Here is a 25,978-nt window from a genome sequence, read left to right on the forward strand (position 1 = left end):
TATTATGGATACTGACCCCTTGTCAGATATACGGTTTGCAAATATCTTCTACCATTCCAAAGGTTGCCTTTTTACTCTCTTGATTGCTTCCTTTGCTTCACAAAAATTTTTAAGTTTGAGGTAGTCCCATTTGTCTACTTTTGCTTTAGTTGCCCATGTTTTTAGTGTCACAAGCAAGATATAATCGCCAAAGCCAATGTCAGGAAGCTTTTCTGTTTTCTTTTAGGAGTTTTATAGATTCAGGTCTTACATTTAGGTTTTTCCATTTTGAGTTGATTTTTGTATATGGTGTAAGGTAAGGGTCCAATTTCATTCTTTTGCATGTGCAAATTCTGTTTGCCCAACATCATTTGTTGAAGAGACTATCCTTTCCCCATTGTATAGCTTCGGTACCTTTATCAAAGATTTGATCATATAGGTGATGGTTTATTTGTGAATTCTCTAGTCTGTTCCAGTGGTCGATATGTCTGTCTTTATGCCAGTACCATACTGTTTTGATTACTTTGTAATATTTTTTTTTAAAGATTTTTTTTTATTGTTTCCTTTTTCTCCCCAAAGCCCCCCCGGTACATAGTTGTATATTCTTCCTTGTGGGTCCTTCTAGTTGTGGTATGTGGGACGCCGCCTCAGCGTGGCCTGACGAACAGTGTCATGTCCGTGCCCAGGATTCGAACCAACGAAACACTGGGCCGCCTGCAGCGGAGCGCGCGAACTTAACCACTCGGCCACAGGGCCAGCCCCACTTTGTAATATGTTTTGATTAGCTTTGTATCATGTTTTGAAATCAGGAAGTGTGAGGAGTTTAGCTTTGTTTTCATTTCTCAGGATTGTTTTAGATATCTGTGGTTCTTTGAGATTCCATATTAATTTTAGGATAGTTCTTTTTCTCTACTTCTGCAAAACATGCCACTGGGACTCTGATAAGGATCTGCATTGAATCTGTAGATTGCTTTGGGTAGTATGGACATCTTAACAATATCAAGTCTTCTAATCCATCAGCATGTGATATATTTCCATTTATTTGAGTCTTCTCTAATTTCTTTCATCAATGTTTTGTAGTTTTCATTATACAAGAGTTTTGCCTCCTTGGTTAATTTTATTCCTGAATATTTTATTCTTTTTGATGCTATCGTCAATGGGATTGTTTTCTTAATGTTCTTTCAGATCGTTCATTATTAGCGTATAGGAATGTAACTGATTATTTAGTTGATTTTCTATCCTGAAAATTTGCTTGATTTATTAGTTCTAACACTTTTTTTGTGGAAACTTATGAGTTTCCTACATATAAGGTCATGTCATCTACAAACAGAAAATTTTAATTCTTCTATTCTGATTTGGATGTCTTTTATTTATTTTTCTTGCCTGATTGCTCTAGCTAGGTCTTCCAGAATTATGTTGAATAGAGTCATGAGGGTGGGCATCCTTCCCACTTTTTCACCATTGAATATGATGTTAGCTGTGTGCTTTTTATATATGACTTTTGCTATGTTGTGGCAATTTCCTTCTGTTACTAGTTTCTTAAATGTTTTTTATCATGAAAGGATGTTGAATTTTATCAAATGCTTTTTCTGCATCATCTGAGATGATCATGTGGTGTATCACATTGATTGATTCTCATATGTGGAACCATCCTGCATTCTAAAGATAAAACCCACTTGGTTGTGATGTTTAATCTTTTAAATTTGTAGCTGAATTCAGTTTGCTAGTACTTTGTTGAGGATTTTTGCATTGATATTCATTGGGGATATTAATCTGTAGTTTAATTTCCTGATAGTATCTTTGTCTGATTTGTGTCCAGGGTAATGCTGGCCTCATAGAATGAGTTTGGAAGTATTCCTTCCACTACAATTTTTCAGAAGAGTTTGATAAGGACTGGTATTAATTTTTCTTCAAATGTTTGGTAGAATTCTCCTGTGATGCCACCTAGTCCTGGGTTTTTCTTTCTTGGGAGGTTTTTTTTTTATTACTTACTTAATTTCCTTACTAAGTTATAGGTGTGGGCAGATTTTTTTTATTTCTTTATGATTCAGTCTTGGTAGGTTTTACGCTTCCAGAAATTCATCCATTTTTTCTAGGTTAAACAGCCTGATGGTGTATAATTGTTCACAGTAATCTCTTACAAACCTTTTTTATTTCTTTGGCGTCAATTGTAACATCTCCTCTTTCATTTCTGCTATTTGTTGAGTCTCTTTTTATTTCAGTCTAGTTAACAGTTTGTCAATTTCATCGATCTTTTAAAAAAAACTCAGCTTTTAATATTTTTCCTATTATTTCACTTCTATTTACTTCTGCTCTAATCTTTATTATTTCCTTCCTTCTGCTAATTGTGGGTTTAGTTTTTACTTCTTTTTCTAATCCCTTGAGGTGTACAATTAGGTTGTTGATTTGAGATCTTTTTTTAATGTTGGCATTTACTACTATAAATGTCATACAGGTTTACTTATAAACCTCTTAGTAGTGCTTTTGCTGCATCCCATAAGTTTTGGTATGTTGTATTTTCATTTCCATTTATCTCAAGATATTTTCCAATTTCCTTGTGATTTCTTCTTTGACCCATTGGTTGTGGGTTCCACATATTTGTTGAAATTAAATTCCAGTCTTCTTTTTGCTATCAACTTCTAGTTTCATTTCATTGTGGTTATAAAAGATACTTGTTATGATTTCAGTCTTCTCAAATTTGTTAAGACTTGTTTTGTGGTCTAACACATGATCTCTCCTGGAGAATGTTTCATGTGTACTTGAGAAGAAGGCGTATTCTGCTGTTGTTGGATGGAGTGTTCTGTACATGTCTGTTAGGTCCAATTGGCCTGTGGTGTTGTCCAAGTCCTCTGTTTCCTTATTGATCTTCCATCTGGGTGATCTATTCATTATTGAAAGTACTGTATTAAAATCTCCTACTATTTTTTATTACTGCCTATTTATCTCTCCAATTGTGTCACTGTTTGCTTTAAATATTTGGGTGCTGTATTGTTAGGTACACATATATTTATAACTTATATTTCTGGTGAAATGACCACTTTATCATTATATACTGTCCTTCCTTGTCTCTTATGACAATTTTTGGCTTAAAGTCTAGTTTGTCTGATAAAAGTATGGTCATCCCACCCTCTTTTGGTTAGCATTTGCATGGAATATCTTTATGACTCCTTTCACTTTCAGCCTATGTACATCCTTATATCTAAAGTGAGTCTCATGTAATAGCATATTGTTGGCTCTTTTTTTTTTTTTATCCATTCAACCACTCTATGTCTTTTGATTTGGGAGTTTAATCCATTTATATTTAAAGAAATTACAGATATAAGAGGACTTACTATCACCATTTTAAAACTGTTTCCTGTCCCCTGTATTTATTTTGCCCCTTGTTCCCTTTCTTGCTGCCTTCGTGTTTCATTGATTTTTCATAGTGACATACTTTGATTCCTTTCTCACTTTCTTTTGTGCATATTCTATAGGTACTTTCTTTGTGGTTATCATGGGTATTACATAAAACATCTTATAGTTATACTGATCTATTTTAAAGTGATAACCACTTAACTTTAATTGCATACAAAAACCCTACTCCTTTACACTCCCCCACTTTATGCTATCAATGTCACAAATTACATCTTTTTATATTTTGTAACCATTAGCATAGTTTTATAGTTATAGTTTTTTAAAAGTGATTTTATCTTTTAAATTCTACATTTGAATTTAAAATTATTTATACACCACCATGACAATGTTATGAGATTCTGTTTTTGTCTACGTACTTACCTTTTTCTGGGCAGCTTTATATTTTCATATGCTTTCATTTTGTTGTCTAGTGTCCATCCATTTCAACTTGAAGGACTTTCTTTAGCAATTCTTGTAAGTACGTGTAGTGGTGATAAATGTTCTCAGCTTTTGTTATCTTGGAAGGTCTTTATTTCTCCTTCATTTTTGAAGTACATTTTTCCATCTATAGTATTCATGGCTGGCTTTGTGTTTTCTCTGTGCACTTTGAATATATCATCTCACTCTCTTCTAGCCTGTAATGATACTGCTGAGAACTCCACTGATAACCTTATGGGAGTTTCCATATACATGAATTGCTTTTCTGTTGCTGCTTTAAAGGTTCTTTCTTTGTCTTTCACAATTTGATTATAATTTGTCTCAGTGTACACATCTTTGGACTCATCTTCATTAGAGAATATGAGCTTCTTGAATTTGGATATCCCTTTACTTCCTCAGATTTGGGAAGTTTTCAGCCATAATTTCTTCAAATAAGTTCTCTGCCCCATTTCTTCTCTCTCCTCCTTCTGGAACTTCCATAATGCTTATATTGGTCTGCTTGATGACATGCCATAAGTCTTTTAGGCATTCTTTACTTCTCTTCCTACTTTTATCTTTTGTTTCTCTGATTTGGGAACTTCATATTACCTATCTTTGAGTTTGCTGATTCGTTCTTGTGACTCATTAAGTCTACTATTGATCCCTTTTAGTAAATTTTTCAACTTAGTTATTGTATTCTTCTGCTCCAGAATTTCCTTTTGGTTCTTTTTTATAGTTTCCCTTGTTAATATTCTCATTTCCTTCATGCATTTTCCTGATTTTGTTTAGTTGTCTATCTGTGTTCTCTTGTTGTGCACTGAGCTTCTTTAAGATAATTATTTTGAATTGCTTGTTAAGTAATTCACAAATCTCCATTTCTTTAGGGTTAGTTTCTGGAGGTTTAGTTTGTTCCTTTGATTGGGCCATGTTTCTCTGTTTCTTTGTGTGCCTTGTTATTTCTTCTGAATTTAGCATTTGAAAATACAGCCACCTCTAATCGACTGGCTTTGTATGGGGGAAAACCTCCACCAATCAGCCCAGCCAGAGATCCTGGGAGGCTCTAAAATCTTTAATGGGTATATATCTTCTCTGGGCTTATGTGCATAATTCCCCAATTAGAGAGGTTTTCTGGTTTCTTTTTCAGGAGCTTGTAGTCTCTTCCTCCCTCTATTGTCTGTCTGCAGTATTTTTTGACACTTCAACAAGCCACTGAGCTCTCTTTTGTTCTGTGCAACCCCCTGGCATCCAGGTTCCTTCAGTACTCTGACTCAGATAAGATAGAAAGTAGTCTCTAGGGAAGTTCCCTGAAAAGCAGGAACATTGGATGGACATTCTACTCTATTTCCCTCTCATAGAGAAGGTGCAAGTTGGGTTTTCCTCCTGAACATGAGCTGTGACAATTTGTGGGAGGAGCTGACAAAGTTGAAATGAAATGGCTGTTTTTACTCATTTCAATGTGGCTATTTGTGGCTTTGAGCTTGCCTGGGATATGACTTCCTACCTGGTTTCTGGAGTTTTCATAAAGGCTTTTGAACCATACATGTTGTTACATCAGTGTCTCTGTAGGAGAACAAAGTCTGGACTACTATTCTGATATCTTTCTTGATTCTTTTATAAACTATTTTTTCATCCTTTTTATCTTAACCTGACTATAGTGTTATATTTGAAGTGAGTGTATGGTGAGTAGAACATAGTTGGATCATATTTTTAAATTAACTCTGCCAATCTGTACATTTGAATTGGTGTATTTAGAACATTTACATTTAATATAATCATTGATCTGTTAGGGCTTAAGTCTGACATTTTTTTTCTTTTCTGTTTTTTTCCTCCATTTTTTTGTCACTGTTTTTTTCCTTCTCTTCTTATGGGTTACTTGAATTATTTTATTATATCCATCAATAATGTTTTTGAGTGTAACTCTCTTTGTATAGGTTTTTTCAAATGGGTGCTCTAGGTATTACATTGTATATTCATAACTTGTCACAGTCTACTTGTGTCATCATACTACCATTCTGAGAGAAGTATAGAAACCTTACCTCCTTTTACATCACTTTACCCTCTCCCATTTATAGTTGTCTTTAATATTTCCTCTATACATATGTAGAACCACATCTGACAAGGGAACTATAATACTTTCTTCAACCATCAAATATAATTCTAAAAACTCAAGGAAAGGAAAGCCTATTGTATTTACCCATATTTTTGCTTACTGTTTATAGAACTTCCTTTAGCTACTCTTTTAGGGTAGGTCTGATGTTGACAAATTCTCTTAGTTTCCTTCATCTGAGAATGTATTGATTTCAACTTAATTCCTGAAGGATATTTTTGCCAGGTATAGGATTCTGGGTTGCCAATTCCTTTCTTTCAACACCTGAAAAAGATTCAGGTTTCCTTCAGGCCTCCAAGGTTTCTGATGAGAAATCTGCCATCATTCAAATTGGTTTTTCCCTATTGGTAAAGTGTCATTTCTCTCTTGCCGTTTCATGATTTTTTCTTGGTGTTTAGTGTTCAGAAGTTTGACTATGATGTGTCTTGTTGTGGATTTCTTGCAGTTCACTTAGCTTCTGGAATCTATAGGTTCATGTCTTTCACCAAATTTGGGAAGTTTTCAGCCATTATTTCCTTAGGTACTTTTTCAGCCCTGTTCTTTCTCATTTCTCTCCTTTCTTACTGCACTTCCATTGACACAAAACGGGGAGGGTGTGTGGCTCCTCATTATTGCTGGGCAGTGGTAGGAATTCTGGCTCCCCACATGATCTCCTCCAACACCATGGGTCATTGGTTTCATTACCACCCAGCAGGGTTAATAGTACTAGCTCCCTGTGCAGGCTTTGCACTGAGTCAGAGATTGACACACCCCTTGTGGGTAAGTTGAGGCACTTTGTTACAGCCTGATGAGGGTGAAAGTTTGGGTTCCCCACTGAGCCTTTGATGGAGTGGGTTGGAGTAGGGCCATAGATTTTTTTCTGTATTGGTTAGCTAGAGTAGAGACATTATTTTCTAAAAGTTTTCTGTCTTGATAGGCTGCCCCTTTCCTCATCCTCTGGCTAGAGAGAGCTAGCTTTTCTTGGGTGTGTTTTGTCTGTGCCCATTCATAGTTCCAGGCTGTTAGCTTCTTCAGCTCTGATTCTGGGATATATGAGACAAAAAGAAAATCCAGGAAACTGACCATCACGTCATTCCTTGGGTCTTGGGGGCCTAGCCAGTCTGACTTCTCTCCATATTTTCCAGTCATTTTATGTTTGTTTAATATATAGTATCCAGGGATTTTAGTTGTACTTAGTGGGAAGAATAGGGAAAAATACATCTTCTCCATATCCCATAAGCAGAGCCCCTTATTATCTTTTAAATCTCATCTTTATCTGTTACTATGTCTCTGTTTTCATCTCAATATTAGAGCATGAAATGGGTTGCTATAGGAAGTAGTGACATTTCTGAGCCATAAGTTTTGAAGCATACTTTAACTAACCACCTGATGGGGATACAAAGCAGTGACTGCTGGATTTTGCAGGACTCAAGAGATGTTGGTAAGGGCCTTTCTAAGGCTAGTAATGTAAGATTTTGACAGGAATTCTTCCTTGACTAATCTCTCATGATTTTTCTTCCTTTGACTTTCTTCTGCTTTTCTAATCTATATTTAATTATTCTTGTTATAAGTTTGTTTTCAATGGTTTGATTCTATCTTCCATCAAGGTTAGAAGCTGTGTGTTATATTTTTACTTTTACTTAAACTGTCAGTCTGCCTAGAGGACAATTATGGGAAAGTGTAAAAATTGAATGAAATCTTTTTGTTGATTAATTGATAAACTCACAAATCACATCTCACTTACCCAGTAATAATAATTTCTGGATATGTTTGTGTTCCAAGGTTCCAAGCTCCTCCACTGATTGGCCACTCCTAAATAGATTATCCAGGAAGAATTAATAAGTTTTATTTTTTAATTTGAATGACTTATAAATTTAAAATGAAAATATTTAAAAATAATGGTAAAAGGTTCACTTAGAAATAAATAGCTATAAAGTAATGAAAGATGAAGTGTGTAGCTATCTTTTAATGCTTTCATTAAACAAACAATTCCAAATGCATAATTCTATCCCCTTTAAAAATATAGATTTTAACAAATATTACCATTCATATAAAAACTCAAAGAAGTATTTTTAATCATACAAATACAGTGCTGCTACATTTGTCACATTGTCTGTGTACTGCCAAACTATTGTGGTGCCATTTAACACAGAATACTACATAAATTGCGAGCCCTAAAGTTGTCCATCCCAACAGCCCTGTGCAAACAAGAGAAATCATAACAGGGGGCCTATTACAATTCTAAGTATTTGACTCCAGTAGTTAAATATAACAAAATGTAATTTTAGAAAGTTTTTTTTTTTTGAGGATGATTATCCCTGAGCTAACATCTGCTGCAAATCCTCTTCTTTTTGCTGAGGAAGACTGGCCCTGAGCTAACATCCATGCCCTTCTTCCTCTACTTTATATGCGGGATGTCTACCACAGCATGGCTTGCCAAGCGGTGCCATGTCTGCACCCAGGATCCAAATTGGCGAATCCTGGGCTGCCAAAGTGGAATGTGTGCACTTAACTGCTGTGCCACTGGGCCGGCCACTAGAAAGTTATTTAACAAATGACCTTTGATAATTATGTCTTGTTAACCACTGACTGATAAGAAATGATTAACTAGAAAGAGCTGACTCTTAAAAACTTCTTAAAACATAATCCTTCATCTAAAATAATTAAAAGTTACATCTTATGATTCAAATATGTTAATTTAAATATACCCTAAGTATATAAAAATATATATGATAGATAAGTATACCTTAGGATATAATTATATACTTAGTATATAAGAAATTTGTATTTCTGCAGGCTTAAAGCTATGCAGCATTTAGGAAATCTGAATTTCAGAAGTTATGTCTTTTATAGATGCCAGCTTATGACTTAGAAAGAATTTATTTCAAGTCTTCTTATATGGAAAGTCAGAAAATAAAATAACAGGAAAAAGTATGATCATATGATATGAATACGAATACAATAAAACTTATTTTTAATTGTTACTTTTACCTTATTACTGTATCCTTGTTTTTTATGCTTGACTCCTATAGAGTAGAGTACTAGAATCAAATCTGGCGGGCAATCAGCAAAGTATGCTGTGCATGTAACTGGTGATTCATGAATGTCCATGGGATACGGATTTTCAAAGATTGGAAAACTAATAGATGAAGATAATATATTAGTGTCATTTTGCAATGATAAAAAAATGAAATAACTTTTATAAAACTAACTCTAAAATCTTCTAAATATTAATTATACATTTCACTTGTTTTTTTAAGTATCATAAAACAAGGATCACAGGAACAGAATGCTCTTTTAAAAATATTTATCTAAAAATGTAATATAAATACTCCTACAACTTTATTTGAATAAATTCATTTTCTTTCCCAAAATTCCACAGTTATATCACTTTGCTAATACGGACAGAATGAATTTGTTAAACTGAAAATATTATGCAGCAAGTTGACATCAGTTTATTAAAACATATCTCCTAGGTACTTTCTCTATGTACAATTTTATCTAAATATTTATATATTTATAAGTATTAAAATATCTTACTAAATTTGACATGTTTTTCCAAGGAAGGTAATACATAGGCAAGTATTTTGTTTTTGTTTTCTGCAGGAGTAACTGGAAAGAAGTGAGTGCTAGGTAGTTGTGTGTGTGATTAAATATGTTAAAGATCATTTCCTATGTAAACTAGAGAACATAGTGGACATGCAGAATTATGGGTACAGTAAATTTCATATTCTCAAGCCTATATAATTATAATTTTAAAAAGAGGTATCAGTAGAAAATCAAATTAAGAGTTTTTTAGCCATAATCTATTGTGCACTTCTTATGTACCAGGCACTGTAGTAGAGGAAATTGAGTATAATTCTATGCTGCATCTGTTCTAGGTCTGTGTGATCATGTTACTTGTGATACAATGTGTCTTTTTGGGAGGTGGGAAGGGCTTATTAAAAATAATTTTCTCCTCATATTACTAGGAAGTTAGTTCAATCTTCAGAGACTTTGGGCTGTGAGTGTGTGTTGGCAGAAGTTCCTTCCCTCCAATCTGAAATGCTGCAGATGGTATCCCAGATAAGAATAGTAGCATATGCAAAATCAGATGGAAAGAAGGAAGTTGTGTTTGCTTGGCAAGTAGGTTAAACTGGATGGATCAAAGCTTCCTCCTTCAGAGTAGAAATTATCAACATTTCTGAGATTGAAGAATTAGAATTAAAATAAATGGATCACCTTAAAGACCAGATCCACAATTTGGGATTTGATATGCAAGAGCTTACAATGATAGACTCCTGACAAGGTGAACAATATCATGAAAATCTTTGGGGAAATTATTTTAGTATATTGGCAAAGAGTAGGGAAAAAGATATTTAAGAGAGAAATAATAACTAAAAATGTACTATAGGAATTTAGATGTAAAAGTATTGACCGGTTGCTATGGAAATCTAAGTGAAGACATAAATCCAAGAAACCAAGAAGAGGAAAAATTTGTAAGCCCTGATGTTACTTTCATGTAGAGTCCTAAACAGAAAAAAAGAAAGAAAAGAAGGAAGGAGAAATTAATAAATTAATTTGAAAAGGAGTACAAAGCTGCAATTTAATGTTAACATTAAACATAGCTAAAAGGTAACTGTTTGGAAGGAAAGAGAATATATTCAGTTTTTGACACATTAAATTTCTTGTAATAGACAATGAAATGGGAGCATCACATAGATTTTAAAACATGGTGCTGAAGAAGGTGAAATGTTAGATAAAAATTTGCAAACAAAATGTCAATTCACATACTTACATAAGGTAATGAAAAGAATAAATGTATAAAAATAGTAACTTTTGTGTGTATTTTACTACAATAAAAACATTCAAAACAAAAGAATAAATGTATATACTGAAGACAGTGAGCATTAAAGGTAACGTATAGCAGGCCTTGGAAGATGTTAGACAAGGTATGAGGAACCACCAAATATGGCGCAGAAAGAAGAGTCGAGTACCAGTAAGATCAGAAGAGTACATTGTGTTTGTGTGTGTGTGAGAGAGAGAAAGATTGGCCCTAAGCTAACATCTGTTGCCAATCTTCCTCTTTTTGCTTGAGGAAGATTGTCCCCAAACTAACATCCGTGCCAATCTTCCTCTATTTTTATCTGGGATGCTACCACAGTGTGGCTTGATGAACAGTGTATAGGTCTGCAACCAGGATCCAAACTGGCAAACCCTGGACCGCCGAAGCGGAACACATGAGCTTAACCACTATACCATAAGTCTGGCCCCAGAAGAGTACATTTTAATAAAAGTTACATTAGAAATTAGAGGAAGAAGCATAAATCCATACATGTACCCAAAACTTAATCAAGTTTAATGTTGATAAATAGAGCAGCTAGGCAGAATTCAGTTATGATGATCTTAGGGCCCAAATCCTATATCTCTTTCAAAATATTGAAATGTTATATGCTGCAAATTAGCATGAAAGAGCTTTGGCTTTTATATTTACAAACTACATGGAAAGCAGAACTCAGATTGTAATTCATTCAGCAAAAATTTATTGAGAACTTACTCCATGAGGGGACAAGGCCCCTCCTTCAGGAGGCCTACAGGCTAGTAGGGAGACAATCTTTAAAACAATAATAAATGGAAAATTTTATCTGTGTGAAAGCTATGAAGGAGTGGAATACAGGAGCTATGAGAGCCTTTAATAGGATATTTGACCAAATTATACAGGTAGTGAAAATTTTTTTCCCATGAGGAAATGATGTCTGAATTGAGTCTTATAGATAAGATGTTAGTTAATAAGGAGAAAAAGGAAAGGAAGACTATTCCATGAAGAGGAGAGAACATGTACAAAAATTCTACAAACACAAGGGGCTAAAAGATCAGAGAGTCTAGGGCACAGAATGAGGGAAAAATCAGTTTTATGCCTATCATTTATAATGAAAACGTGCAGCACGAAGACAGTGTTCATCAATTTCAAGGCTACTTTTACTGTCTATGTAAATAAGTAGAAAGCACCACTCTAATACCAATATTTTATATCCATTTCCATTGTCCACAACATAATGAAAAAGAAAAGAAAGTAAAAGAGGGCCTCTATCTTCTCTGCCCTGGAGATCCTGCTCTTCTGTATTGTCTGCTGCAGTAGTTCAGTAATACTTTCATCATGTGCCATTTTCCTTTAGTCAATAGATTTACAGATGGCCAGACAGTATATTGTACAAGTTTTCGTAACAGTTGCTTTTGCTTAGGGAAACAGTAGAAATGTGATCCATTTTGTGTGTCCTGAGTCTTCAAATGCATCTTTCCAAACATTAGGTCTTACCTTTAAAACATCTCACAATTTCCTTAGTGTCCCCTAAACTCTCCTGGTTTAATTTTCATTATTGAACCAAATTATATTTCCATAATTCTAGTAAAGCAATATTCCACATAAAGAAGATTTACCACCTAAAGAATACTAATACCAATTATCTATAATGTCTTCCTCTATTTATTTGTGGATAGAATTTAAAAATAATTAGTATTAATCTGTACATGGATAACTTACTTGCTTTGTGTCAGATCAACTACAATGAGATCTTTCTCCAGAAGTACTACGACAGCATAGGGTTCTTGAAATTCTACAAATAAAAAAGAAAAAATGGAAAAGTTTTCATATCTCACATTTCATAAAAGCACCAAACTTGCACTTCCCTTATCTCTTGTATAAATGTTATTTAAATGATTTGAGAAGACCAAAATGAGCCAAAGTAAGACGTAAAGAGCTCTTTTAAAAAATCTATATTGTGTTTCTCAAACTTCATGTTTAAGATCATTACAGGAAACAACAAAAAAATGAGAAGGTGCATAGCATAGTTAAATATATCTCAATAATCATGAGGTGGTGATAGTAGTAGATTACATGAAGAGAGGGAGCCTGTCACCTCCATCTCACAAACATTTATCTTATTCTTCCATAACCTTCCATTTTAGATCTGAGTTCACGCCTACAAGGAGACATAAGGAAATAGTAGTTTTGCTTCTCTGGGCTATGATACATATTCAACTCCCGATGAGAGCAACACTCCATACAGCAAAAAATTTACTTTCAATTCAATGTAATTTAACATGTACTTAAAGATTGCCTACTATGTGTCCAAGAGTATATATCTCAAAAAAGCAGAGCGTCTAAGGATAGTCTACGATTTTCAAGTTCTTAAAATTCAACCCTCCCTTCCTTTCTTCAATATATTCCAGAAACTATTCTAAGAACAAAAGACATATGGAGAATAAGATTGACAAGGTCCTTGTTCTCATGGAGCTTACATTCTAGGGATGTAGTCAAACCATGAACAAGTACTAAATACATAAGAATGCAGAAGGTAACATGAGCTATGAAAAAAATAAGGATAATGGTATAAGAATGACTTGTGGTTGGTGGGGGAGTGCTAATTTAGTTATAGTGGTCAGGGAAGACACTGCTTTCCACCTATAATAAAGGACTAATAAGGGAAAGCCACAAAGTGTTATTCTCAATTTAAAGAAAAACTATTTACAAAAACATTTTACAGTTTACCTATGTGCCATTTGATTCTTAGCAGCTGGAGCAGGTATTACTATTTTTCCGTTTCATAGAGAAAACTGAGGTCCAAAGAGTTTATGAGATCGGCACACCGTTACAAAGCTAGCAAGTGATAGCGCTGAAGACTTAACCCAGGCCTTCAGACTCTAAACTCCATCCTGTTTTCATTATACCAGCAGTTTCCACTTGCTAATTTAAGAGGTACTTAATCCTAAACTTAACAATCAGTTGGCAAGAATTTTGTTCAGAGTATTCAACTCTCGGATGGGAAACTGGAATAGATGGTTTTCATAGTCCTTCCAGTCCTGAGAAGCTACAGAAACTATTCATATTTATGCTTATAAGTCACATGCTATGAGAGAAAAAATAGAAACAAAAAACAAAAAAACTGAGGAGCATGCCCTTGTTTGAGTACATATCTGTGTGATATCTGTGTGACAGTATAAAGTCCTCACAGTTTGCTACTTAAACTGTTCTCAAACTGAGGCTTCCTGCCCACTTCTCCCGTATCTCTTAAAGCTGTTTTAAGTTTTTCAACATTGTTTCAAAACTTTGGGGTTTGGGGTTTGTTGGGGTTTTTTTGGTTTGGTTTTCAGTTTGAAGAAAATAGGGGTTCTATACTACTAGTTGCCTCTTTGTCTTCTCTCTCCTCTTTAGGAAAATCATTGGTTTGGAAGCAATTGACACAAAAATAAAATAGCTGAGACATTGGCACGAATGAGCAAAAGTCATAAATTAGCATTTTAGGTAGTTACATCTATTGTAGATAATGTTGTTTCTTTTCAAGTAAAAACTAGTAGCAAAAGTTTCACCTTTGTAGAAATACTCGGTGTACTGTGGTATCCATTGAACAAAAAGATTTCCTTAGGAGCCAGTATTGGGTTCAGTTCTATGTCTATTATTTATTAACAGTTTGATCTTAGGCAAATTAGTTAACTTCTTTGACATTCAATTTCTTTACCCACTGAAATGGCAAAATAACAACTGCGTTATACTGTTATGAAGATTAGATGTATAGGAAGATGTTTAATGCAAAGCCTGACACATAGTAGGTGCTCAATAGATCCCAACTGCATTACTTCATTTATTAGATTAACTGGTTCATTTTTGAGCAGGCTCAGTTTTTTTAACCCTAGCCCCCAATAAAGTGAACAGCTTTATCATAATTACTACGTCTCTGAAGAGAAATCCACTATTTATAACACTTGTAAAGGACTAGATACAGTTAAATCTAGATGTGAAACTGATGAATTCCAGGTGTAGTTGGTTAGTTATTCTGGGCAATGTGTTCCCCTGAGATAAGAGGATTAGGCATTTGTAGGCTTTGAAAAATGGATTGAATTGTCAGATGTCACAAGTGATTCAGCAATATTAAAAATTGTTAATAAATTTATTTTGTTTATCATATGCATAACATTTATCACTATGCGGCTGTAAAGAAAATTAAAGTTCCATATTTGCTAATATGGAATTATAATCAAAATATACTGTTAAGTGAAATAAAAGTACGATACAGAACAGCACACAGAGTATACTGTCATTTGTAATGAAAAGAGATAATGTATACGTACATAAATAAGTACACATAGGCACATGCAATAGATTATTTTGGGGAGAATACATAAGAAACAGTTAACAGTTGTTGCCTCTGGAAGGCCAGTAAGAAAGTTTTCATTATATCCTGTTGTGTATTGTAGGGTTCTTTTCTGGCATTTTCATGTATTATTGTTTTAATTAGCAATAGTTAATAAAGTACATTTATGATTTACTGTGTAAAGCTAAACTATTTCTTCTAGCCTCTTACAAATAAGTTCTATCCTCATTATCACTTCTCTGAAAAACAAAGTCTTGTATATGTGGCTTGGAAGTGATTAGACTTGGTTAGAGAACATTTATAATTTAACATTATTAGAAATTGTCCTAACACCTCCACTGATGTGCAGAAATTTATATACGCAGACACATATAGTGTTTGATCTTTGCAACCACCCATTTCAGTTTCTATTTCTGGCATGCACTTCTTCCTTCTCTAGGCTCTTCAATAGGAAGCATTTTCCTAAGCTCAGCTTTGGTCCTCCATTCATTCTTCCTTTGTTCCTTTATTATTCTTTCTCCTAACTCCAAAGAATATCTGTATTCTGATTATTCATAAATATTAAAGACTTTTCTCTCTTTTTCTGTTCTCTAAACAACTCTACTGACTCATAATCAGGCTTATCTTTCTCTCTTTCCAAAAACTATTATTACTGAATATAAAAAAATATATTGTTGTCTTTGAGTTATCTATCATGTCACTCCCTAATCCAATTGTTGACCAAATTCAACGAGTTTTCCTCCTTCCATTCCTACAGGCAGCACTCTGTTTCAGATCTTGACCATTTTAATGCACATTATCATAAAGGCCTCTCAGCTGGAATCTGGAATTTTAGATTTCAGTGTCTCTCTTCAAACTCACACACTCCTTTTGGGCAAATCTACTAAAAACATTGCCTTCTTTCATCTTATTATTTCCTCAAAATTCCTCTGTAGCTGCCTATTTCCAAATATCTCCAAAAGGTGTTCAATGCTTTCTGTAAATTGATCTCAATCTAGCAATCCTCACAGTTTCTACAACCTTTACTCAATATCCTTTCCAAGGTCCAAGTCATTCTTCAAGGCCTAAATCCTACTTTTTCCATGAAGCTTTGCATGAATATTTCAATCACTGATTATCTGACCAGTCTAAAATTAGTACATTATTTAAACTCTGACCCATATAACTGAGCACTTAAATAAGGTGTTATATTTTTTAAACTTAAGTCACAATTATCTCCTTAATTTGACCAGATTTTGTGATTTGACATCAGAGATCAGTTTCATACTTTATCTGTATTATCAACAAGTCCTTGTAGTAATGAGACTATAGAAGCATCCCATAAATATTTATGACTAATTAACAACACAGGTAATTTATCTGTCCCCAGTAACTCTGGAAATAAAGTGTCACATTTTGATTGTTATTTCATATCAATTTATCCCATCTTTTAAATATGAAACTAAAGAATTTAAAATTATATATGTATAATAAAACTCACAATTTATATATCTTTATAGTTTATAAAGTATGTTCACTTTGGCCTTCCAATAATCAGGTGGAGTCAATATTATTATTCTCTTTCTATAAACAACAAATCAAACTCACAAATGTAAACTGACTTGCTCAAGGTCACATAGCTAGTAAATGGCAGAGCTAAATCATAAACCCAAATATTCTGTCTCTAATTCCAGTGTTTTGTCCCTTCTTTGTTACTTCTTGACGATGTAGTAATGTATATACCCACTATGTTGTTTTAATCATAAACTCATATTTCTCTTTTTATGTTTCACCCCTTCTCAATTTTTAGATTTCGTTAGTAAAATATTTCATCATTAAATTCCATTACACGGTTTGCATATAATTTAGTTTTTACCTTTAAAAAAGTATTTATATTTGAGATGATAAAAATATATAAGCATCTCCTCCCAAAGGTCCTTCTGATAATTATACTCAAAATTGAAATAAATCACTAACCATACATCAGCAATCCTAGAATAATCACAGGTGCTGCAGTTGCATCTGAAGCAAAGCCACATGTGAAACAGATGCAGCACCACCAGAGCTACAGATCACTGATATTAGGTAAGTGCTTTAACTTTGATTGGCATTGGAATGGGATGGGTGGAGCTGGTCTAGGAAAGGCTATTAGAAGACCTCAGTTTCCCCAAGTGATTTCACCCCGAGCCCTATCTGACCCTCCCAGCTCAGCTTCCACCATCCTTATCAAAGTTTAAAGCACTTACCTGATATTAGAACCTGAAACTCCAGCACTGCTGCACTACATCTGTCTTACTTCCAGTTTGTCATATAGGTACAGTTGCAGAACCTGCTCCAGCACCTGTAGCTCACAGTGTTGTACCACAGTAGATGTCAACTGCCAAAACTAAAAATATTTAAGCTTAATTTTATAGGAACTTAGCATTTCAAAAATGATTTTTAAACATTAATAGTTTCATTTTAGTTACTTACCATTTGGATAGGGTGTTTCACATAATGTTAGAAATTCAACAATCGGATGATCCATTTCAAGCACTGTAATTGCTTTTCCATGCATGATGGTTAAACTTGGTCTTCTGCAAGCTTTGTCATAGGACAGTCCACCAGAAAATATTATGAATGGTTCACTATATAGGGAAAAAAGCTAATGAGATTGAGAAGTTCTTTAAGCTGACACAATGTCACAGGACTGAGACAATAAAAAATGGGTTTGATGGGTATTATACATAGTGTAATTTGACAGAGTGCAAAAGTCTTTCCTGGCCCAAGATATCTCACCCAACAATTTACTATGCTATCATTTCCCTTTTTATGGATGTACATTCTCACCATTAAAATTACTAATGAATCAGTCTAAAAGTGTTGAGGTGGGGTGGGGGAAAGGCAATGAGGTTGGAGGGAGGTGGAGGTACTCAGTGATTCAAAAGGATATCTTCACATACATATTAGTTGGTTCTCCAAATCTAAATCACTACCATTAGAACATTAGGCTATGTTAATTTAACATATTAAGCAGTTGGCATGTGAGGCCCAAAATCTCTAGACAAAAGAGGCAAATTTCAATATGAAATGAAATGTGACAGTGGCAAGCCCAGAATGGTACAAGGTAACATGAAAATTCTATATAATGGAATTTCTATGGAAAAAGGGTTACGATGAAAAGATGGAGGAAACCAATAGGTAAGCGAAAGATAATTCACCAAAAATAAATGTGATCTTCTTGATTTTCCCTAGGGCCAGACAGTTCTATTTAGCTTGTAAAACTAACTTCAAACAAAATTTTTAGTCTCTTTTAGTTGCAAGATACAATTAGATAAAAGAACGGGGCTGAGATGACTATAAAATACTATAGTTGCCTGAAAGTTATGAAATAGTTTCATAATTTTTCACTTTTCTCAAATTAATAACTTTATCTCTAGTTATGTATATAAAAGAAAATATGTGTTGATATGAAGTATTTTCAATAAGTAAATACCAAATTGAAAATACTCTCCTCCAAAAAATTTTTCAAGAAGAACTAGAGACTTCCATTGTCTCAAAATTTTTTAAGAACATATGCTTCTATAAATAATTCACTTCCATCCATCTGCTAAACTGCGGAATCTACTTGTTTCTAGAAATCACTCTATAAGATTTCCCTTTCTCTTCCATTTTGTACTATACATAGTACCAAATATTACCAATGGAACATTTGCTAATCTTATGCTGGCTATATAAAAACAACGAAACCTTTTTCAAAGTCTCCATCAAAACTTACATACAAAATGCTTGTACTACTTTTTTCCTTATAGCTCTGTCTCAGTGTTTTGACATAAATATTTGAGTTGTAAGCTAAATAAGGAAAAATGCTCTATTTTATTTTCCTCGAGTCCTGCATAAGTTGACCTGAGTTAGTCTTGCCCCAGTAATTTGACATAGTAAATTACCAACCTTCTAATGGTGATAATAAGCAAGTTTGTTTTTTCTATAAAATATACACATACCATTAAGAAGATTTCTTCAGATTTAAAAATCATTTCGCATGAAACGAGTATGAGTTTTTGCACTTGTGTTTGTTGTTTTGTTTTGCAACAAAGGTCAAGACTTGGAGAACGTAATCTTTTCATACATATTGAGCTTAACTATCTGCTCCAAATATTAATAAAGATCATAAATATCTATTTTTTCTATGTAAGAGTGGGTGAATTTACTCTCATATCCTAGTATTAATCCAAACATAGGTTAAGAAGCAATTTACTCTCCATATTTTTGTATGTACATTGGAAAATATAGCCTTTCTAAAACTACAGCAAGGAAGCAAAACCTTTTCTGTCCTTGTTATGACTCTGCATCAAAAAACACTGGATCTGAAGATAACTGTTGATATATACGCACGTTTCTGTAGACTACTGAATGACTGAATATGAAGTGATTTCCTCAGGAAAATGCTTAAGGAACCACTCACAGATAATTGCATTAGATATTTAATTATCACATTAAATCCTCATAGGTATTGTTCTCATTTTATTAACAAAGTTAAATGACAACTAAGCAGAAAAACCCAGAAGAAAACAGATCTATCAGACTTCAAAGCCTATTCTCCTAAACAGTGGTCTACACTGCCTGTAGTAATAAATAGCCACAATTTACTGAATGCTTACCATGTGGCATATATTGTGCTATGTATATATATAAAGTAAATTTTATGTAATCCTCATAACTCTGTAAACCTCAACCCTGACAAAGAAAGTGCTACTACCCATTTTGAAGATGGGGAACCTGGAATTAATACAGGTTAAATAACTTGTTCAGAGTCAAGCATCTAGTGAGCAGCAGAAAAAGATTCAAATCCAGACTCCAAAGTCCACATTATTCATTTCTAGTCTAATGTTTCTCAAACTGTGGAATATAACTTATTAGGTGTTCTGCAAAAAAGAATTTTCGTAATTTAATAATTTGACAAACACTTGAAAACCATTATATCTCCCTTTTAAAAATTTCTAATTCATGTCATATATTAAAGATTCTGAGAAATTATAAAAAATCAAATTTACTTTTACATAACCCAGAATTTCTCAGATTTCTCAAATTTATTTGATTACAGATTCCTTTTTTCCATGGATACTGTTAGTGATTAAAGGAACACAATTTGGTAAATGCTATGCCACATTAAATGGCCTCCTTTACTATTTAATACAATTGTATCTTGGGATACTTATCAGATGGATTATTATAAAAGAAATAAATAACTACATAATTGACAATGTCTTCATACATAAAGAAAACATTAATAAAAATAAAAAATTATCAACAACAACTTGGATAAATCTCAAAGGCATTATGTTGAGTGAAAGAAGCTAGGCTGAAAGGTTACACAATATATAACTGCATTTATATGACATCTCAAAAAGGCAAAACTATAGAGACGGAGAAGAGATCAGTGGTTACCAGGAGTTAGACCTGGGGAAAGGTGTGACCATAAAGGATAAAATATGAGAATTTTGGGGGTATGGAAATTTGCTATATTCTTACTGTGGTGGTGACTTTAGGATTCTATACAGATGTTAAAATCCATAGAACTGTATACCAAAAGAAAAAAGTCTATTTTACTGTATAACTTATAAAGTAGAAAAAAATATAACAAAGAAAAAAACATTAAAATTTTGTCTCAATGAAGGGCAGCAGGATTAAACAATTGTGTAGCATAATATAATATGTATTAAAATAACATTTGTTGAGTATTTATGATGTTCCAGGTATTGTGTGAAGAATTTTACAGGCATTATTGTATTTAATCATTATGATATCCTAATGAGAGAATTGCTATTATTATTTCCACTTAACAGATGGGTATACTGAGGCTTGGAGAACTTAACTACACAAGAAGTCTATCAGTAGGTGGCCATGATAGGAAGGGATTAAAGGACAAGTAGAAAGTAATTTTTGTAAACTACAGAGAACATGACAATGCTATTGTCATAGCAGGTAGAGAGATCATTATTCCTTTTATTGAAGAGGATAAAATTATTAAGCCTAGAGCCAATTGTGGTTGGAGTGCCAGTAAGCAAATTGGTGACTGGGGACCAACGATTCCTAAGCAGAATGGTTGTTCATCCCTAGAAATGTAAAGAAAGTTTGTGAATGACTGGTCTAAGATAAAATTAAGCATAAAACATAACCCTTACATCTGCTATCTATGCAGTCCTTTAAGAGGCCTTATTGTTGCAGCATATACGGTAAAACTCTTCTTGAAGTTCCTGCTCCTGCCACAGCCGTTCCAGTTTTTGACTTCACAAAGTTTCTACTCTGTACTAGATGGAGTGGAAATATAGTCTCTAATTCCACTTCCAGGCTATGGCCCATTTTGCCTGGCAATATTTTTCAGTACCCTTAACTTCAGTGTTCCTCTGATTTTCAGTCTCCTTGTGTTCTGAGTTGAGGAACCACTGCTTCTAGACGTGACTTTTCTAATATAGCAGTAATCACAACAAATAGACACAGTGTACTGAAGTGCACAATAAATGAGATGATAGTAATTATGATCAATAATATATAATTATTTCTCATTAGAAATGTGAAGAATTACTTCTATACAAAGTTGGATTACTAATTACTAGAACAAATCATTAATTTAGGATCAGTTGAATAATTTTAACAATGTGGAATATCATAGCTTTGATGATGATCATAATAATTTCCTTTTATTAAGAAATCCACTATGAGCCATTCATCAAACTTACGACATTACAAACTCTATGCATAATTTCATTTAATCCTCACAAACATCACAGCGAGATGGATATTGTTAATGAAGAAATTAAAATTTAAAAGAGTAAATTAAAATTTTCAAGGTCACATAGCTGTCTTACTCCAAAGCTAACGATTTTAATCAGTAGTTCACCCTGCTTTGACTTGAATTCCTGACTCCTGAAGTATTCTCTTCACCTTCACCTTCACGCCTTTCTCCCTTTGCCTAGCACCATCCTATCATCCCTTAAGTCCCATCTCAGGCATCTCCTCTCCCAAGAAGAATTTCACTGATCTCTCTTCACTGTTCTTCCCACTCCCTCTAGGCTGGGTTAGGTGCCCTTTTGCTGTGTTCTCATAGCATATCTCCATAAAAGCACCTCACATGTTGTACAGAAACCACTAGTTTATTGCCTCACTTCTGCTACTAGACCATAACAAATTCAAAAGAAGGCAGTATTCACTTTCATTTTAGAACATCAAACAAATTGCACAGTGCATAGTAGTATCTTAATATATATCGTTTTAATTGAATTAAGCTGAATATTGGTGAGCACCTCATAGAAACACATTTTTTAAAAAGCCTCTGAGAAACAAATTAGATGTCAAAGTCCATGGATGACGCACTTTGTCATGGAAAACCTCATGCCTTCACATGAACCTATTTACTCTCATTTTACAAATTTGGGTTTCAAATTTCTCAGTCTATAGAAAACAAAAGACTGGATACTAGCAGATGATACAATAGAAATTATAAGAGGTCCTGGTAGTCCAAAACTGAAGGAGAAAAACTTTTAAAAACAAAAAAGAAAAAACCCCACAAGCTGCTACTAATAGTTAATATAGTACCCCACACTTCAATAATCCTTGAAGTGCAACACTACATAGCAGCTAATGTAAATAATAGTGAACCTGCAGACTCAAACAAGGTCTAAATTACAAACAATATTTTAAGAAGGAAAAGAATATATGTAAACTGTTTCCATGCATAATTAGTAATTTTGAAATGTTTTAATAATCTAGTTATAACAGTATAAAACTGTGGTCACTTTTACTAGTTATGCATAGTAACAGTACCCGGGCTAAAGAGGTATCTATCTAGTATATACATATATATACTAATTAATTAAAAATGACTATGATTCTATACTATTAAACCTTTAGAAGAGCAAGTATAAAAAACATTAAATGTACCTATGATGCCAAGAAAACATTCTAGTGTGAGCACATAAGTAACATAAAGTAGGATTATCCAACTTAGAGTTAAAATAAAATTAAGGTTTAGGCAAGATTTGTAATTATGGTAATTCTGGATGCGAATATTGCCATTAACAATTATTGCAAGTAAAAAGAACACTGTTGACATACAGGATATGTCTGCTACATATGTTAGACAAGATAAAACTTTATTAAATATTATTTTTATGTAATTTTCTATATCTTAAAATTTAATACTATTATGCCAACATGCATAACTGCTTATCTTTCCAAGACTATAATCCTTCCAATTTCAGAATGTAAGATCCTAAAGTACAGAGACTTGGTTATGTATTTGGTTATGTATTTAATTCTTTCACGTGCAATACCAATAGGTACATAGCTTCTGCTTAATAATGCTGAATAATTGCTACTTGTAATGTGCATGGCTAAAAAGTCCTACATTGTTAAAATTAATGTATATAATACTCATCTAAATATTCATAGAAATTTATAATAATTAACAGCTGCTATTTGAAATATTCATAATAAAAATATCATAGAGATGCCTATTCAACAATAAGAAAGCTGTTAATATCAATGAAGAGGATTCAGTCAGTTAATATACATATAATTATGTAAAACTTTAAACAATACATAAACATTAAAGGTTATCCGACCTTCTTGGCTCTGATTCTTATATATTTTCCCCTATCTCCAAAAGTAAAAGTGCATACCTATTTCTACAGGTCTTGTATTCTACTTTAAGAATTGGTTTACAAGATTCAGATTTTCTTCCTTCTCTTTGACTTTTTCCTAAAAAAAGAAAAAGAATTTTATTAAGTATGATTTAAATTCCCCTCATCCGTGAGAATTTAAAAAGTTTGACTAAAGAAATATAAAGAAAAAAAGAAAATATAACAATGTGTTTTTCTTAATAGGATAAACACGTCTATGCATCCTAACATTTTTGTTGAATTTCTAAACAATTTGTTGAGTCCTAACAATTGACTGCTATCTAATCAATAAAGTTATTTGTAAACTTATCATATTTGTATGCTTTACATTCTCTGTCTATAAACCTAGTCTCATAAAGTTATTTTAATTATTTAAGTTTCAAGGTAAAATAAACAACTTTAGAATTGAAGACAAACACATACACACGTACACACTTATCTGCATAATGAAATGTACTGTTATGAAAATCCATACTAGGCTCAAAATTTTATCTATAATACAAGCAAACCCCTTTCATATGCAGAAAGATCTGCCATTTAAAGCTTATGATAGACTATCAAAATCACTGCATTTTTGTCAAATTCATTTAAAGTCCATTACACAATGAACACAGATGGTACATTTCATGACTTTTAAAAATTTTAATGATGTACTCTATTTAAATAAAACAAAAATAAGTTTCCTGTAGAGGAAAGGTTATGTTGTTTAGACTCCATAAGATTTGGAATAAAGGATCAAAAAGAGTAGGAAATGGAAGGAAAGCTACATCTGCATATAACACACTTATCTTTCTAGTTATGCTTTTCCTTATAATTCCATCTCATTTTGATAAAATTTAAATGTTTTTTAGATGATATGTTTGTTTTTTATTTTAATAAGCACCTTATTTATTCTTGTGTTGCCACAATTGTTTATAGACACAGGTACCTATTATGAGGAGGGACATTTACATGTATGTAAGTTTACATTTTCAGGACAGCTTCAGAATGGTACAGCTAAATCCAAATAGGATGTCAAGATAGTTTTATTAAATTTGTTTAAAGGGCAGGGTAACAGCATACAACATACCTTACCTGCTCCATTGCATGCTTTCTGAAATTGCCTTGTCTTTCTTTTACTCTATGTCAACTAATAAGATATAGGTCATAATCATTCAAAATATGAAGAAAGATTAAAAAGTATCTGTATTATGTATAAAAAAGAACTGCTGACAGTATATGTAGACCATGATGCCTTACAAAGAGACAACTTTGGCTCAGGGACTCACTCTAAACCATGGCCTTAGGGGTGAGGAACAACTGGTTGGTGATTACTGGTTTTGCTCATAAGTGGGAATAGAGAGAACTGAAGGAAGTGACACAGCCAGGAAAGAGACCCATTATTCTCAGTTAATGTCTTTTTCATTCAGTGCTTCTCTAATAATTGCCAAGCCATTAAATAATCAAAACAGTGTATTTCCACTTGTTTATATATATGGAACCAATTACTATTTTTTGATCAATACTCATCAGTATCATGCACTGATTTCAGTAGAAAAGAATAATTATCTAATTAATTAATGTTTTACTTCAATTTCCAACTCCAATAATTAATTTTAGGGTTAAGGTTTCTGCTTTGTTGTCTGTAGTAATTTAAACATGCTTAGCTGTCATGTTGTATAAAACATCATTATCAACAACTGTGTTTATCGCTTCTGCTTATGTTCGGAGTACTGTACTAAGTGCCAAGGCACAAAGAAATAACTGACCACCAAGACGCTTAACTACTAGATTAAACAAAATAAATATAAAAATGACAACATGAGGTACCATAACCAAAAGAGTGATAGACATCAAATGCTGTAGGGATTAAGAATAAAACTGTGGTTTCCTTTTATAATAGAAGACTTTCCTTCCTAGAAGCTAGATTGAGCATTAAAGGCCAGGATTTGGGTAATAGAGCACATGCCTTTTTTGACAGAAAGTGCCTAGTATGTTGAGGGAATAATGGGTAGGCCAATTTGGGTAGATTAAATAATTCATGTAGGAGAATAGTTAAAATAATGTTGATGAGGCACAAAGGAGCCATACAATGGCAATCTGTAAAATTAATATGCAATATAGATGATGAAGAGTAATTGGAAGCTTTCAAGTTGGAAACTGATGTGTCTAAACCAATGTTTCACAAATATTAATATGGTTTCATTTAATACAGCAATTTCGAGGATGTAAGATACTGATGCTGGAAAAACTAGGAAATTATTGCAACAGTGCAGGAAAAACAGAAAAAAGAATGAAGGAAAACAAACATTCTCAAAGAAATGTTTGATACAATTAACTGCACCAATATATGCATT

The 25,978-nt window shown here is 33.2% G+C and overlaps 1 protein-coding gene across 24 annotated transcripts in view; it reads right to left on the reverse strand.

Annotated features, from left to right (window-relative positions):
• Positions 1–25,978, reverse strand: part of STXBP5L (syntaxin binding protein 5L) — a 349,911-nt gene that overhangs the window by 147,153 nt on the left and 176,780 nt on the right. For all 24 annotated transcript variants that reach the window (XM_023623677.2, XM_070243721.1, XM_070243724.1 and 21 more), the window contains 5 exons: positions 23,643–23,721; positions 17,455–17,609; positions 12,396–12,468; positions 8,867–9,014; positions 7,620–7,687 (listed from right to left, as the gene is read on the reverse strand). In XM_023623677.2, the coding sequence (XP_023479445.1) occupies positions 7,620–7,687; positions 8,867–9,014; positions 12,396–12,468; positions 17,455–17,609; positions 23,643–23,721 (523 nt within the window). The remainder of the gene's footprint in view (positions 1–7,619; positions 7,688–8,866; positions 9,015–12,395; positions 12,469–17,454; positions 17,610–23,642; positions 23,722–25,978) is intronic.

This window comes from Equus caballus, chromosome 19 (assembly GCF_041296265.1).
Source record: "Equus caballus isolate H_3958 breed thoroughbred chromosome 19, TB-T2T, whole genome shotgun sequence".
Classification (NCBI taxonomy): Eukaryota; Metazoa; Chordata; class Mammalia; order Perissodactyla; family Equidae; genus Equus; species Equus caballus.